At 36.3% G+C, this 12,426-nt stretch overlaps 1 protein-coding gene across 12 annotated transcripts in view; it reads right to left on the bottom strand.

Moving 5' to 3' along the window:
• The window catches only part of kmt2cb (lysine (K)-specific methyltransferase 2Cb), a 121,138-nt gene that overhangs the window by 54,446 nt on the left and 54,266 nt on the right, over positions 1-12,426 (bottom strand). For 11 of the 12 annotated variants that reach the window (XM_051881098.1, XM_051881088.1, XM_051881070.1 and 8 more), the window contains exons 13-15: positions 11,117-11,203; positions 7,301-8,004; positions 4,312-4,431 (exon numbers count right to left, since the gene is read on the bottom strand). In XM_051881098.1, the coding sequence (XP_051737058.1) occupies positions 4,312-4,431; positions 7,301-8,004; positions 11,117-11,203 (911 nt within the window). The remainder of the gene's footprint in view (positions 1-4,311; positions 4,432-7,300; positions 8,005-11,116; positions 11,204-12,426) is intronic. The other variant, XM_051881130.1, reaches the window with a different exon arrangement.

The following is a 12,426-nucleotide window of genomic DNA, read 5'->3' as shown; positions in this document are numbered from 1 at the left end:
AAATGAGAAGCCTTTTTCAAACACTCTTGACAATTTAGTTCTTTTGCATTGACAGAACTAAAGCAATTTTAACTCAAGCAGGAAATGAGTGTCCAAAGTTTTCTTTTCTCGTTGTGTTTATATTTAATGAATGGCCTACTAGCTCAACTTTAATGCACTGTGATCAAATAACCAACCCAAACCAAACACGACTCTCCCTCGATTTAACTAGCTGTCATAGTGGAGCAACATTCCCCATAATGACACCAATTTTAGAGAGACTGTGACACTCTGTGTGAGATGGCATCTGAGGGAGCTGCCAACACGGCTATCAGGCTGTTGAGAGGCCTCGGCCGTGTTATTCCAGCGATTTCACTTCTATTACGCTGTCAGCGCGTTTCCTTTCCTCAGGGGCTGTGCCATTCTGACTGTCACAATGAAAACCCTTTCCAAGAATTACACTCCCTCCCTTCCCTCCCCCATCTACTGTTCTTCTCGCTGGACCATAATTTCACTCGTTCTTTCAACTTCTGCCTCTGCCACTCAGACTTGATGTTTTTTAAATTGGTCTTTTCATCGTCTCTTTTATTCTACCTGACTTTACAAAAAGTACTGTGGTGGTACCATGATACAGGTGATGGTATTGGATAGTAATACCACGGTACTGTGATGTAGCTTTACCCTGACATAGGACTAGGCGATGCGGTTAAATTACTTTTCAGCTTCTATTGTATCATTTTCAAGATGTGTCAATATTTATTTATTTGTTCCTAAACAGTTTAAAGGGGTGATTACACTTTCATCGTTATTTTTTATTAAATTTCGTTGTAATGTTAATTACAAAATTAAACAAAAATATTCTAAATTTACAAAAAAATATTAGGTTACACTTTATTTTACAGTGCCGTAGTTACATTGTAATTACTCAAATAAGTACTGAATACTATTAATTAACTACATGTACTTGCTATAGAGTTACAGTTAGGGTTAGAGTTTGGTTTAGGGTTAGTTACTTGTAATTATGCATAATTTACTGTTATTTCTATAGTAAGTACAGGTAGTATTGTGTAACTATGGCACTGTTAAAATAAAGTGTTACCAAATATTTTACAAATTTGTACAACCCTAAATATTAGAAAAATATTATTTAAATTAGGCCAGAGACCAGAAATATCACATCTTTATTGTTTTGGTCAGGTTTTAAAATATACTTATTTAGATATTTATATACATTTAAAATATATTTATTCTAATATTTATATATAATATTTGATAACACTTTATTAAATAAAGTGTAATAATATAACCTAATGTTATATTAAATGTAATATTATAACCTAATATTTCATAAAAATCATATAATTACTTTTAGTTACTTAAATTATAAACACTATACTAATCATTTTATTTAATCAAATAATCTAAACAAAACCTAAAAAAAAAAATAGAAAATTCCATCAACTGAGGGTGTGTCACATCATCAGCCATTTCTAGTGTACTTGAAATGTTAATTACAATTAAATTAATATTCTATATTATATGTAAATACATATATTTATTTATAAATCATTAGTTAGGTTTGTAGTTAGGTTAATTCACAAATAGTAATTCAGAAAAAAAACACAAAATATGTTTGATGAACAAATATGTGCATATTTGTTAGTGAACGAGGCCCATTTTTGCTAAATTTCATGGCCAGCAAAATCACTGCAAATATAGAATATTAATATAACACTCGCTCCTATAAAGGCATAGAATTACCACCACATTCATATACAATGAAGTAAGTGTTTCCATTCCATTAATTCCTTTTACTTGTTCTTAAATCCTATTACTTGTTCTTTCTTTTCCCCTGCATCTTCTCCATCATAATCTCACAGTAGATGCTATTTTTTCAGTGACCCTTCACATGTGACAAATACTATCCAACATGCTCATTGTCAAGACATGATAATGCAATCGGACCTGGTCTGGCCCCCTGCCCAGATGATTATCCGGGTGGCTCCAGCGGCTCAGGAACAGATGGACCTGTAGGCCAGCGAGACTCCTACCAGAGCCAACACTGCCACTGCGCGGCCCCCTGACCCCTCAACACGCAGCACATCTGCTCCTACCCATGGGTTACGGCTCACAACGTGAAGACATTCATAACTCATTTTCATTCATTAGCCCAAGTCAAACCGGGTTCATAGAAAGAAAAGCAATGTGCATGCTGGGACAAAAATGGTTAGCTAACAGACCATGTTAGTGACAATCATAATGTGCTGCTGTTGTTTCTGATGAAAAATGCAGCACAGAATTTGTATGGCTAAAACCCAAATCAAAGCTGTCCAAGATGAGCATTGTTATGACTACATTTTCAATGTGTTGGCCCTTCAGCAACTCTAATATTCTCTGCATGAGAAGTGCAGGGTCTGGTGTGGTTTACATTTCATACATCTGTTATTTACTATCTCTTCCTTTTCTTGAAAATTACTATGTATTCCTATTACTTCCTATTGCTTGAAAATCACTTTTAACACTAGGGCTGCCCCCTAATAGTTGACTAACCGTTCGACGAGAAGAGGCTTAGTTGACCAAAATTGTATTAGTCGCAGGAAAAAAAAAATCCACAGGAAGAGGCAAAGTCATGCAGTCTGTGACGGACAGATTGTTAACAACTGGTCTATGTGGTAATTACAGTACATCGGGCCGGACATCCAAACGCTCGCCTATCATTCATCGACCTCAAATATGGCTTATCACCTGAAATATTTAAGTAGTAGTAACTTTACATGGCCGCTCGCTTTAACGTTAACCTACAAAAATGTGGGCTTACTACATGACAGCTAACATGGAGGCGCCGGTGCGATCACTTGCACTTAAAATACTCTGTCATTTTTGGTCATACAGATAAGAGTAATACATCTTTTGAGTCTGTGAAGAGTCTACTTTTATTTGTGTGCACTCACAATAACAACAAAATGTTGTGTTTTGTAAAATAATGAAAGCAAACAGGGTACGCTTTCTGCCGTCTCTCTCTGTGAACTTGAGCGCGCCAAAAAAAAAAAAAGAACCTAAACTCCATGTAAACTTGCCTCACAGACATGAAAAATATATCTATAGAAATCGAAATATCTACTTTTAAATGAACCAATTCAAATGGAAAACAAATATTCTCAGGTTATGTAATCCATATGAAACATGCATAGGCGCGTCCACTACTGCGGAGATGACGAGTCAGCATCATCAACTTCATTACTGCAGCCGAAATACAGAAAACATTAATTGATCAAATAATTATTAAAATGTTAAACCAGTCTCCTTGCTGTTTTTCCCCAATGCATTCATAATCATTACTTCTGGCGGTGCGCTGTTGCAAGCTTTGTGTGTGCGCTTAAGTGCTGATTAGGCTATGTAGGCATTAAAGGCTCTTTATTATGATTTATATAGTTTATTATTAAATGTGCGATTAGTCGACTAATCGCTTGAAATGAAGGCAGTCGAGGGCAGCCCTAATTAACACTGATATCAATTCACAACTTAGATTACACAATTTGATTTTTTTTTTTTTTTTACACCTGAAACGTAAAATATGTTCAGTTTCAAACATAACTGGACACATTTGTTGTGTGCAATTATTTGAAAACCAAACATCTGCTGTTGAGACTGAGGATATCTGGGGAAGGTTCTTTAAACAGTGCCGGAACATTTTAGTTCTTTCAAGATTATGACACAGTGTCTACACTGGATGTGATCAGAATCGCATCTGACCATATCAACTCAAGACTGTCTGCACTGGAAGTGCTGAAGGGGCACGTCATCTCTGAATGTTCACAGACCAATCAGCAGGTTTGTTTACAGTACATGGAACCTGCAGACTGTTTTCTTTCTGACTGCACTACAAACTTGAAGTATAGTTATAAATAACTATAACAATATTTTTTTTTAATAAAAAAAAAATATATATATATATATATATATATATTCCAAACTTTTGTTAATCTTATGATACTAATTCATGATAAAAGACTAATATTAAAATATAAAAGAATAAATTAATTTTATTTATATACTGTACATTATATGATGTATATCACAATGTATACAATTAATTATAATTTATATAATAAAATTGGTATTTTTTATTATTTAATTGATAGAAACTATATTTAAATGTATAAAATAAATAAATAAAAGGGAGGGAAGTCCATCAACTGAAGGCATGGCGAATCAGCTATTACCAGTATAGACTGCTTCATTGACTATAATGAGAACAATTTAGTATCGTCATGTCGAAAAGTTGTAGCTGAACTCCCACTGGAGGGCTGTGTAATATTTAGCTGTATTTACCACACGGATTATCCAAGCGGCCATGCTGTGGGGCTGCCTGCTCTTTGGCCCGTCCCAGCCCTCAGTCGGGTCAAGGGACCATGAGGGGGAGCTCGGTCTGCGGGAGGCGCTCCATGCTCCCTGAAGATGGGGTGGGTTAGAGAGAGAGAGGAGGAGATGTGGGCGAGAACATGCAACAACTTAAATACAGCCAGCAAAGAAACATACAGATACATGCATGTACAAACAGACATGGTTAACAGAGAATGTGACACATTAGAGCTGTGAATGAACTAAAAAAATGACATTTGAGACAAAGCGTTTCCTGAAAAAAATACATCTGATTAAATTGCTCTCAAACATGCAAACAAAAATCTTCCTTTTGATTAGAGGTACTGCTTCCAGGGCAAGACTGTTTTCTGTAGGTATGCATAAAGTGAAAGACTGCATGCGCAAATGATGGAAAAGACCGGCGAAACAGAATCCTCCGCTCTAGGAAGATGACTGATGAAAAATGTCATCAGTGCCTTAAGAGACAATATTTAAAGGTCAAGTGTGTAGCTAAATGGAATTTAAAAAACGGAATTCAAACAGATTTAAAGGCCTCAAAAGTTTGGGGTTGGCACGATTTTTTTTTAAATGTTTTTGATGTCTTGTTAAAGCACTTGAATGACTTTCATTTTTCTTGCTGTTAATAGACCTTTCGTCTGCGATTCGTTTCCCTTTTGCTTTTCATTCTTGGTGTGAACAGGCCTTTACTGTTGTAGAGAGGCTTGGCATCAGAATGCCTGTGCTACCTTTGTTGCCATGACAACAGAGACACTTGCTGTCTTGTTTACAAACGCTTGTGATTATGTCAGCACGACAACACATGACTCGAGCACACAAAGGGTGCAAAAGAGCAGGCCTCTTACAGCCGTCTAATTCCTCTAATTAATCCGTTTGTGGCTATAAAGTTAATTAATACTTAGCGATCATCCGGAAATCACGATGATGGCTGTGAATTAAGACTTGCTCAATTAAAACATAAAGCTGCCTGAAGTGAAATTAACACGTCTGTTTTTAACCAAATATGCAAATGCGTGTATACGCTTGTTGGAATGTAGTTGCTCAAGGGAGTTGTTCTGAGGAACATTCTGGGTGCATCTTTGTCCATGTCTGTCAGGAGAAACACTGTCTTGATAGAAAGTATACTTAGGAAGGCAGCCATCAAGGCACATCGAAAAAAATAAAGTTTCCTGTCTACGAAGATGCCATGTGATCGATTTTGGCTCCTTCGCTGCTTATGATTTCCCACAATTTTGTGCGCGTGATGGAACGAATAAAAAAAAAATCAGCAGACAGATCAGCTGAAAGCAGGACATTAATTCAGAAATGTCCATTTCTTTCTTCTTTTTTAACTCTATGATTAATTTTCTACTAAGAAAATAATTTTAGTCAATAAATATTCACTTGGTTACTTGAATTTTAAACTTCATTAGTTCTAGAGTTCTGGATCATTAGACATGACATTATTTTTCCCTGGATGCCAGTCTGAATAAAACGGTCAGACTGGGCAGCAATGCAGATGCCTTCGGTTTCGGACACAGCCTTAGTGAATTAGAGGCCGTTTGGTTAACAGGAAAACACAATCAAAAACAGGATGTGATGCATGAATGATGATCTGATGGCTGAGTATGACATGTATGTGAGAAGTCTGATGCTGAGATAACTCCCTTTGAATTAATATTTGAAGCCTGTGTCATCTCATAAAACGTTCAATTTATCACACATATTGTCTATAATAAAGCTTCTAACCACGGAGGTTCACATTTCCCATGTGACGTCTATTGTTATTGTGTTTTAGCTAGCACAAAATTAAACTTTTACATCCAGTAAAGAGCACGTCTGTGTCTTTAGACTGAAACATATGGAAACATGTTTAAGAGTAAAAATGAAACAGCTAATCACAATTGTGCGGTATAATGTAGCAATTACAAGAAATAGTCACAATTACGAAAAAATATGCAATTGTGAAAAAAAGTCACAATTATGTGAAATAGTGCCACAATTGTGGGATATATTGTGAGATACTGTGAGAAACAAAGTCACACTGACAAGAAATAAAGTTGCAATTGTGAGATATATGGTCACAATTACAGGAAACATTTTTGCAGTTGTGAGATATCATGTCATATTGAGATAAAGTCGCAATTACAAGAAATAACATTGCAATTATGAGAAATAAATTCAGAATTATGAGAAATAAAGTCACAATTGTGAGATATATGGTCACAATTACAGGAAAAAATTGCAATCATGAGATACAACGTCATATTGAGATATAAAATCACAATTACGAGAAATAAAGTTGCAATCATAAATAAAGTCACAACTGTGAGATATATGGTCACAATTACAGGAAACATTTTTGAAGTTGTGAGATAACATGTCACATTGAGATAAAGTCGCAATTACAATAAATCACATTGTAATTACGAGAAATAAAGTCACAATTGTGAGATATATGGTCATATTGAGATGTAACGTTGCAATCATAAGAAATAAAGTCACAATTATGAGATATATGGTCACAATTACAGAAAAAAAAATTGCAATTGTGAAATACGTCAAATTGAGATATAAAGTCGCAATTACAAGAAATAACATTGTAGTTGTGTGATAAAAAGCAGCAACTACAAGAAATACCTTTGCAATTGTGATATAAAGTCAAATTATGAGATATAAGATAATTTCATGAGATATAAAGTCACATTATGAGATATACAGTCACAATTACAGGAAATAAAGTCACAGTTGTGACTTTGATTTTATTTGCTGTTTAGATCACAAATAATGAAACAGAATTGAGTCAGACACGCCAAAAACACTGAACTGAACCGAACCGAATTTAATTGTCTGTTTGAACAAAACCTTTTGCTTATTAATTAACCTAAAAAAAAATGTAGCTATCTACGAATGATGAATTAAATAAACCTCCACAGAATTGATCATAAAGTGTATGACTGACCTGCTTGACTCTGGGCCTTCCAGGTGAAAACTTCCTCTTAGAGATGGCTGGCTTGCCCATGCCGATTTTTGGAGTGAGTGGTATGAAGGTGGATGAAGGCACATTGCTAATGGCTTCTCCTGAGACAGCCTGGGCCAGGGCCTGGTGCTGGGACGCCCCCTGCCCAACTGAGGGGAATCCCTCAGGCTGCCTGCATGGAGGTTGCTGTAACGACGTCCTCTCCTCCACCAGTGAGCTCAGCTTGGCCAAGCATCGCTGATCAACATCCATAGAGACGTCCATTTCCTCTGTGCAGCTCTCAGGAATAATGTTGTGCTGCTGCAACATAACATCCATTTCCTCCTGGCTCTGAACCACTGGCATAGTCTTATCAGTACTAACCTCAGGCTCTACAGTAACTCCATGTGCCTTTGAGGAAGGTTCCTCCGTTAAGGAAACCTCCATGGGTTCTTCCTTGTGGGAAGTACAGGCTGGAGTTGGCTCTTTGGTGGGTGATAGGTTGGATTCCTGCTCCTCCAGGCAGGGCTTGCTGTCATCCTCATTTTTGGAAATGTTTTCCGTAAGCGTAGCTGACGTCTCTGGAAGCTCTTCTGTTTCAAAGGACGTCACAAGCTGCTGGACTGTGGAAGTCTCTGGAGCTGAATCCAGTTTCTGCTCGTTCAGCTCTGAATTTTCAGGACCTTTTGTCTTATGAGGAGATGTAACTGCAACATAGAACATTCCAAAATCACTTTTCAAAGATTTATAATAATACACAGGGATTTTCCGCTGCAGGTCAGAAGGTAAGATTTAACCATATTGTTATAATTATAACAATACTGGCCATAGTGTCAAAATTTTATTAAGAAGTAGACTGTTTGGGCTTATTTTACTACTGCTTGATTCAGAGCTGAAATGTTGGATAGAACTTTGCTAATTCTATCATAATTATAATGAATGCAGCTTTAAAGGGATAGTTCACCCAACAATTAAAATTCTGTCATAGTTTACTCGCCCTCAAGTTGTTCCAAACCTGTATAAATTTCTTTGTTCTGCTGAACACAAAGGAAGATACAGTGCTCAGCGTAAATGAGTACACCCCCTTTGAAAAGTAACATTTTAAACAATATCTCAATGAATACAATTTTCAAAATGTTGACAAGACTAAGTTTAATATAACATCTGTTCAACTTATTACATGAAAGTAAGGTTAATAATATAACTTAGATTACACATTTTTCAGTTTTACTCAAATTAGGGTGATGCAAAAATGAGTACACCCCACAACAAAAACTACTACATCTAGTACTTTGTATGACCTCCATGATTTTTAATGACAGCACCAAGTCTTCTAGGCATGGAATGAACAAGTTGGCGACATTTTGCTACATCTATCTTTTTCCATTCTTCAAGAATGACCTCTTTTAGAGACTGGATGCTGGATGGAGAGTGATGCTCAACCCAAAGGTGTACGATTGGGTTCATATCAGGAGCCACTGAATCACTTTCACCCTGTTCTTCTTCAGAAATCCAACAGTGGCCTTAGGTGTGTGTTTAGGATCATAGAGCACGGAGTGATGGTAGCATCTTCTCTTTCAGTATAGAGCAGTACATCTGTGAATTCATGATGCCATCAATGAAATGCAGCTCCCCGACACCAGCAGCACTCATGCAGCCCCACATAAGGACACTGCCACCACCATGTTTCACTGTAGGCACCATGCATTTTTCTTTGTATTTCTCACCTTTGCGACGCCATAGAGTTTTGAAGCCATCAGTTCCAAAAACATTTATCTTGGTCTCATCACTCCAAAGTATAGAGTCCCAGTAGTCTTCATCTTTGTCAGCATGGGCCCTGGCAAACTCTAGGCGGGCTTTTTTGTGCCTGGGCTTTAGGAGAGGCTTCTTTCGTGGACGGCACCCATGCATGCTATTCCTCTGCAGTGTACGCCGTATTGTGTCATGGGAAATAGTCACCCCAGTTTGGCTTTCTACTTCTTTAGATAACTGCAGTGGACTTGCATAATTTTCTTCAACCCTTCTCATCAGAAGACACTCCTGTCGAGGTGTTAACTTCCGTGGACGACCTGAACGTCTCTGTGAGATGGTTGCAGTTCCATCTTTTTTAAGTTTTTGTACCACTTTTGCTACAGTATTCTGACTGTTAAGTAAAGCTTTGCTGATCTTCTTGTAGCCTTCACCTTTCTGGTGTAAAGAAATTATTTTCTTTCTCAGGTCTTGTGACATTTCTCTTCCATGTGGTGCCATTGCTGACAGCATGAAATGGGAAGGTGTTTTAACACCCTTTTATAGTCAACTGTCTGCACTCCTGTGTAATGAATAATTAGACTCACCTGTGGTTGAATTCTTGTTCAATTAGACATTTGTAGTCTAAAATTTAGCTTTGCTCCAGAGACTTTCAGTGGGGTGTACTCATTTTTGCATCACCCTAATTTGAGTAAAACTGAAAATTTTGTTCTCTAAGTTATATTATTAACCTTACTTTCATGTTATAAGTTAAACAGATGTTATATAAAACTTAGTCTTGCCAACATTTTGGAAATTGTTTTTGTGTCCATTGAGATATTGTTTAAAATGTTACTTTTCAAAGGGGGTGTACTCATTTACGCTGAGCACTGTATTCTGAAGAATCTTTGTAACCAAGCAGATCTCGCCCCCCCATTGACTACCATAATAGGAAATATAAATACTAGTCAATGGGGGGCAAGATCTGCTTGGTTACAAACATTCTTCAGAATATCTTCTTTTGTGTTCATCAGAACAAAGAAATGTATACAGGTTTGGAACAACTTGAGGGTGAGTAAATGATGACAAAATGTTCATTTTTGGGTGAACTATCCCTTTAATGACAGATTCAAATGAAATATTCATTGAGAGAGTTAATGGATTATTTGTACAGTACACACTGCAAAATCATTTCAAATGGGCTTGTAAATGTAACCAGGTGAATAAAAATGGTAAAAAAACGAAAGAAAGAAAGAAATGGCGACCTTATACATTTGGTCAGATGCAACAAAATGTATTTTGTTGTCATGTAAAAGCAAAGTGGACTATTAAGCATTAGAGATAATGTTTTGCATTTAAATACATGCAATAATGCAGTTAAATTATATTAATGTTCCCTTAAATTAACCTTAAATTAAATGTACATTTATTCATTCAGGAGATGCTTTTATCCAAAGTGACTGCCAAAAAAGCAAAAATACAAGCAATTTATCATACAGGAGCCATTAACAACATAAGAATTAATACTAAAACAAGGTAGTACACAGCTAGAGAAGTCAAATAGTATTTTTCGCCCCAATTTAAAATGTATTTGTAAGTTTTTATATATTTATTTGTAATTTATTTATAGTTATAGACTACTTGAATCAAACAAAGAAGAACATATTTTTTCTTAATCTTTATCAAAATGTGCATTTATCAACCACCTGGTTCCATTCTGATATGCAACATCCACTTTTTATGACCCTATCCCAATGTACAAAATCACATTCTGTCCGATTACATTTTCTCATGATGAATATCCTGCCCTAAATATGTCAGATTACATAAATAAAATGGGATGTGAATGCTGTTTTATGCTGACTTCAATTTTTAATTCAGTATTTATGGTTATGTACTTGTGGAAAATGAGTGTCTTCAGCTGTTCATTAAACTGTCAGAGGAAAACAACAAATTCATTCTCAACCACTTGTTTTGAACAACAGACATATACAGGGATCTTGGTTATGGTTAAGATAAGGGCATCTTCAATAACCATGTGCATTAAATATATGTATGTGTCGCCGAAAGCAAACAGAGTAGATGAAGTACCTGAAGTCCTTTCATTTTCTGTGCCGTGGTGTGAGGTCTCGCTGGACTCTGGCTTGGCTAAATCGCCACTAGCATCTGCACCAATTTCTAGAGGAGGGGGAAAAAGTCAATAGAGTGTCTCAACTTATGTTATGTAATACAAACTGCTCCAAGCACTAGTGGAAATAATTACAGGACTGGAAAAACAACTCAACAGGATAGAAAAGTGCAGGGGAAAGTGTGAACGCAGGCACATATGGCATGTGTGTTGTTCAGAAAACATTGCGCTCAAGAGAATACAATGGCTTTGAGCAGTACACAAGTACTGACGGTAATCTTCGCCTCCTCCTATTAAGACAATTTATCCAGTGTCTCCATATACACATGCTGTATGTTGGATTTGTGGTTCTGACTACACTATAGCATGCTTTATTGTCCTCTTATACGGTCTATAACATCGCTCTCTTCTGTTCAATGTATGTTTGGAACAAAAAATTTCCACCTCAAGCACTTTAATTCATTGATTCTGAGGGCCTTATCAGATAAATCACCTCATATCTCCACTCGGAACAGATAACCAGCCATTACAGAAAGCACGTAATCACAAAAGACTAAATGACTATCGTCCGAAGCGGCTGACATCAGCTGAGCACCATCTGAAGTAATTAGAGGGCAGATTTCTTCCTAATCAGAAGAGCAAAGATAGATCATGATTCTGATCTGGACCTGTGACTGCTATAATAGAGAGAAGATACGGACCTACAATAATGACTCGTGCTTTCGGTTATTCAGCACATCTTTTAATTACTGGAAGAAGTGATACATGCTACTTATGGGCTGTTATGTCAGATGAAGTCACTTCTGGGTAATAGAAGACATTAAAAGGAAAAAGACTGTTATAAACCCAATTCATTATGAGACGCAGCTGTGGAAGCACACTCATAGCCAATGTCAAGTTGTGGACTTTAGAAGTTAAAGGGCCATACCATACATGTTATTGACCGATTTTAGAACTGTTATTAATTTATTGGTATCAGACATTATTGGATATTTAATTGCTCATGCACATTTCCTCTATTATTACATTTAGATTGCTTTTAACATTCATCTATCACTCCCTTTAAATTAATCTTTAAAAAACATTTAAAAAAAACAAAAAACTGTTAAATGTAATATTTAGTAAATCTCAGAATGAATATCCATTTGAACATCCTTGATTTTTCCGTATCTATACGGATTTCCGTATTTTCCGACCTGAAAAGTGTGACCCGCATGAATAGCATAAATCTGAGAAAAAAAAAATTGTTGGTGGCTGGTAGCTGAATGATGAT

Source organism: Ctenopharyngodon idella, chromosome 2, assembly GCF_019924925.1.
Source record: "Ctenopharyngodon idella isolate HZGC_01 chromosome 2, HZGC01, whole genome shotgun sequence".
In the NCBI taxonomy this organism is placed as follows: domain Eukaryota; kingdom Metazoa; phylum Chordata; class Actinopteri; order Cypriniformes; family Xenocyprididae; genus Ctenopharyngodon; species Ctenopharyngodon idella.
This window is presented reverse-complemented; position numbering and strand designations above follow the sequence as displayed.